The sequence below is a fragment of the Salvia miltiorrhiza genome, chromosome 6 (assembly GCF_028751815.1).
Source record: "Salvia miltiorrhiza cultivar Shanhuang (shh) chromosome 6, IMPLAD_Smil_shh, whole genome shotgun sequence".
Taxonomy (NCBI): domain Eukaryota; kingdom Viridiplantae; phylum Streptophyta; class Magnoliopsida; order Lamiales; family Lamiaceae; genus Salvia; species Salvia miltiorrhiza.
The window spans coordinates 9,135,231-9,140,408 of record NC_080392.1 but is presented as its reverse complement, the minus strand read 5'-3'; the positions used below and the strand labels follow the sequence as shown (position 1 = coordinate 9,140,408).

General features: G+C 32.2%; 1 protein-coding gene across 1 annotated transcript; it reads left to right on the top strand.

The window, feature by feature from the left end:
* Window positions 1–3,197: 3,197 nt before the first annotated feature.
* Window positions 3,198–4,141, top strand: LOC130990456 (putative protein FAR1-RELATED SEQUENCE 10). Its single transcript, XM_057914690.1, has 2 exons — window positions 3,198–3,280; window positions 3,822–4,141. Exons 1-2 carry the CDS (start codon window positions 3,208–3,210, stop codon window positions 4,139–4,141), a joined length of 393 nt encoding a protein of 130 aa, XP_057770673.1. The 5' UTR covers window positions 3,198–3,207.
* Window positions 4,142–5,178: the final 1,037 nt, after the last annotated feature.

Below are 5,178 nucleotides of genomic sequence, written 5' to 3'. Positions count from 1 at the left end.
AAATTTAAAAAATTCGTAATGAATAAGACATATATACTGATGAACAGGGCTGTATATACTAATGAACAATGCAGTATATACTGATGACTAACAAAATTTAAAATATTTTGCTCCCTCCAGGATTCGAACCCTGTGAAAAAAAATCACCCTCCAGATACAATATCAGCCATAGGATTGATAAAATAAACGCACCGGATCGTGCTCTAGATCTCATTAAAATTAGGGGGTCTCATTGGAGCGGCCCCCTATATATCACTACAAGAAAAGGCGGCGTTAACGACCGAATTTTCGGTCGTTAAGACCTGAAATTCGGTCGTTAAATTGGTTAACGACCGAATTTACGACCGTGTAAGGGCGTCGCAGCTTCGATCGTCGCGCGGCTTTTAACGACCGAAATCAAACGGTCGTTGTTCCTAACGACCGAAATTTCGGTCTTAACGACCGGAAATTCGGTCGTAAATATCGTTGAGCATACGACCAAAGTTCGTAATTCAACGACCGTTTTTTCGGTCGTTGGTTAACGACCGAAAATGGTATTCCGGCAGTCGTACCAGTCTTCCCCCACCGGCACTATTAACGACCGACCATTCGGTCGTTAATCAACGACCGAAAAACGGTCGTTGAATACTGTTTATACAGTTATGAGACCTTGCTTTGACCTGACCGAATGTTTTTCTCTACGACCGAATTTCGGTCGTTATTTTTTTTGTTTTTTTTATATATATATATATTCAGATTATTAGTATACTATTATTATTATTATTATTATTATTATTATTATTATTATTATTATTATTATTATTATTATTATTATTATTATTATTATTATTATTTTCCATAACATAGCAATATATAAATGATTCATAATAATCGTAGTCCCAAATCATGAAAATACTAAAAACAAATAATCATCCCATAACAAAGTAGAAAATCCTAGAAAATATCAACAAAAACAGAAATTCAGTATTCAAAGCATAAAAAAATACATCAAAACATAGTCAGCATAATCAAAGGTCTGGGTGAGTCTCATCAGAAGGGGTGGATGGTCGAAATCCTCCGCCTCTCCCCCACCGGCGGCCCAAACTCCAATAATCACAATCATAAATAATCAAAACAGGCTATTCGCCTCTCGCCCACCGGCGAAACAATCATGCAATAGTTATAATTAAAACATGCTCAACACAAATAATCATATAATCATAACACGTTATTCGCCTCTCCCCCACCGGCGACACAATAAACAAATTCAAATTTATAATTATAAATAAATTTATATACCTACCTATATATATCTAAGTAAGACCTAAAATATGATATATTAACTAAGTTCTTCACTAAGTTCTTCACTAAGTTCAAAGATGATATATTGTCACTACTAATTAAGAATATCACTAAATTATTGAAACTAACTTACTTCTATCCTAAGATAAATTTAACTAAGTTCTAAAAACAAAGAGCATCTAATTAACTAAGTTCTACTAATCAAGACCATACTACACTATCAAAAATAACAAAAATAAATCATTAATAATGCATAATCAATATAGTAATCCACATAAACTCATGCTTAACCTAAACTAATCATCTTAAATCATACCAAATTTCACATAAACTAACATAAATTCACATAAACCTACAACAATTTCACATAAATTCATAAAGTATAATTATGAAAAACCTAACCTATATAAATTCACAATTTATTCAATAACATGCAAATATATTAACCAAAATTAAAATTTATAACCTACATTACATAAGTTAGCATTACTAACCGAAAATAGAGGATTCCGGTAAGGGAAAGGACGGTCCGGCGACAGAGAGAGGTTTCCGGCGAGGCAGCGGGGCGGTCCGGCGAGGGCAGTGGCTGGGATTCAAAATAAACAACTTAAATTCCATAAACAACAACCCAAACACACACCACAACCACTTACCTACGGCGGCGAGGGCGAAAAGCAGCGGCAGCGGCGAGGGCGACGCGATTCCGGCGACGGGCGAAAAGCAGCGGCAGCGGCAGGGGCGCACCGGGCGGACAGCAGCGGGCACGGCGTCGGGGTCGGTGGAGGTGGCCGTTCGTCGGGGAGGAAAGCAGGCGGCGGCCGGGGTCGTCGGACGGCGAGAATCGACGGCGACAGGGAAATCGGTGGGGAGGGAGCGGAAATCGTAAAAAAAATCGGCTAAGGAAAAATTGGGGAAAGGAAAAGCAAACCCTAAGTAAATCCGTTCAGCAACGACCGATTTTACTTTTAACGACCGATTTTCGGTCGTTGATATATTTATTATTTTTTTTTAAATTCAAGTTACCAACGACCGAAAATCGGTCGTTGGAAATAATTTAAAAAATATTTATATTTAGTCTACGACCGAATTTCGGTCGTAGAAGCCAAGTCACAGATTTACGACCGATTATTTCGGTCGTTAAATTGCAAAAAAAAAAAATAATAAAATAAAATTAAGATCGGTCGTTGCACTAAAAAATTCGGTCGTTAGGCCCGCTTTTTTAAAGACCGATTGTTTCGGTCGTTATACCCTTCTTTTCTTGTAGTGTATATATATATATATATATATATATATATATATATATATATATATATATAGGAAGAGGTTCTAATAAAAACCTCTGTTAAAATGAGAACTAGGAACCTAATCTTGACCTTTTAAATATTAGATCTAATGGTTAGGATTTAGTCAACAAAATAAACTGTGCATCTATTTATATTTTACTGTACACTTAAAATATATGCAATTTATGCAATTGAAACTGTGCATCTATGCAATCGAAATTGTGCATCTGTAGTTTAATCTCAGCCCTCTATTTTATTTAAATCAATGGCTTTAAATTGGTTCTTAGTTTTCATCTTAAGAGGGGTTTTTATATTAACCCTACCCTATATATATATATATATATATATATATATATATATATATAGGGTTGCGCTAAAATAAGACTCTATCTTATCCTATAAAATAAGACTCAATCTCAACGCTTGATTAAATTTATATGGACGGTTAGATTTTGATTTGAAAAATCTGAATGGCATAAATCGAGATTTATTATAAGGTTAAAGATGTAATTACAATTTCCTCAATTAATATCTTTCCACAATATAGGGGACCACGTTTCCATATCATAATTCATCCATATTTTCTCCATATATTCATTAATCCATAATTTTCACACATATGCTATCAGATTCTAAAACCGAGATGTCTGCCAACGGAAACAGAAAATCCAGGGTTTTCACACACTTCACGATATCAGTTCTTATCGACAATCCAGGTATAAGCGAAATATTCATAGATGTTTTTTTTTTTTGATTATTTCATAGATGCTATACCGATAATGAAGAGCTGCAGTTGTATAGTTATATATACTATTATACTTCTCTGAAGAATCGAAACCTAAAATAAATGGTTATTTCATTCACAAGTAGTAATTACTAATACGATTCAGTAGAGTATTTTAATTTCTTATTAATATTGCCCGCTTTTAAGTTCATGATATCAGTTCATCAATTTATTCGTACAAAGATTGAGTTTTGTTTCATTAACAATATGAAAAATCCATACTCTAATATAAGTTGTAGTTTGAGTCATTTACTAATATTTTGTTGCAGGGATGATTCGTATAACAAATTAGGTTCATGTATTTACACTTATTTATTCATGCAGTAATACATATTTTCATATTATTAATGAATTGTTTAGGATGTTCAGTGTTCACATCTAATTATCTAAATATTCATACCATGATTTATGTTTCATTCATCAATTTTTTATCTGTTTTGTTTGCTAATGTTGTTATTTTTTGAACAATGAAGGCGTTCAAAATGGTGACCACTTATATATACCAGTTTGTGATGAATATGTGAAGCCGTTTGTTAGTCAAGTCTTCAAGTCTGAAGAAGATGCATTTCAGTTTTATAAGAAATACGAATATTCGTCTGGATTCGATGTTCGTAGAGAGTCCTCTAAGAAGGGGAAATATGGTCAAATTATATATCGCCACCTCGTGTGTGCCAAAGAAGGGATTAATCTCGGCACACATGATGAGATGTCTGACGCACAGCCGAAGAAAAAAAAGAGACGTTGGAAGCCATCTACAAGGAACACATTTGCAGCTACACTTAGATCTTCATGATCCTTGCATACTTACTCAATTCACGAATTTTTTCACTGTTTTATATGAATATTTTACTTATACGATATGAATATTTCCTGCTTTTAAGCTCATGATATCAGTTCATGAATTTATTCGTACAAAGATTGGGTTTTGATTCATTAATAATATAAAAAATTCATACCCTAATATAAATTATACGTTATGAATTTATTCGTACAGAGATTGGATTTTCTAAGCCTACTTTTAATTTCATGATAACAGTTCAAGAATTTATTCGTACTCTGTATGGTTTTTCATGAATATTTTACGTATAGCGTATGAATATTTTCTTATGATCTTAGTTTATTTTGTATGCATTTTCTGTGTTCACTCTTGTAAGAATTTTTTAAATATAACTGTAACAAATTTTATGATTATTTTGTTTTGCATAATTGTGTTTAATTATTTATTGAGTACGTACTTGAATATATTTCCAATTACATTAAGCTCTTTATGATCTCGTTCATATTATTGCAAATGTTTATTGTATGTCTTTCCCATATTATCGCAATTCAAGAACTTTATATAGTTTCTATACTAATGTTTTAAATAGAGGTATATTAATGTTTTACATCCACCTATATGAATAGTTTGTTATGTGATCTCAGTTTATTTCTTATGCATTTTCTGTATTCAGTTATGCGTGAATATTTTACTTACACCTATATGAATTTTTTTTACTTAGTTTTTTTGGTTTATTTGGTAGACAACATATATTTTTTGGTTTTTTAATGAATTTTTTTATACACGTGAAATGCATGAATGTATATTCAAAATGATCCATTTCAAAAATAAATTTATTTTACAAAGCCGATGTAGATACATCTACATCAAACATGATATAATTCTTATGCACAGTTTAGAAAAACACTCAACACTTTAAATCATTTATACCACAAACTAAATACACCATTATTTAATAAAAATATGTATGCTTTTAAATATATTCATTGACCAATCATTTGGAAGAAAAAAAATTCAAACAACCGCACTCACATATTCATGCAAGTCATACA

Bases quoted from the DNA above. Each gene is read 5' to 3' on its own strand.
- LOC130990456 (XM_057914690.1), top strand. From the start codon at position 3,208: ATGTCTGCCAACGGAAACAGAAAATCCAGGGTTTTCACACACTTCACG. The intron at 3,281-3,821 runs GTATAAGCGAAA...TGAACAATGAAG, and splicing joins AGTTCTTATCGACAATCCAG to GCGTTCAAAATGGTGACCAC.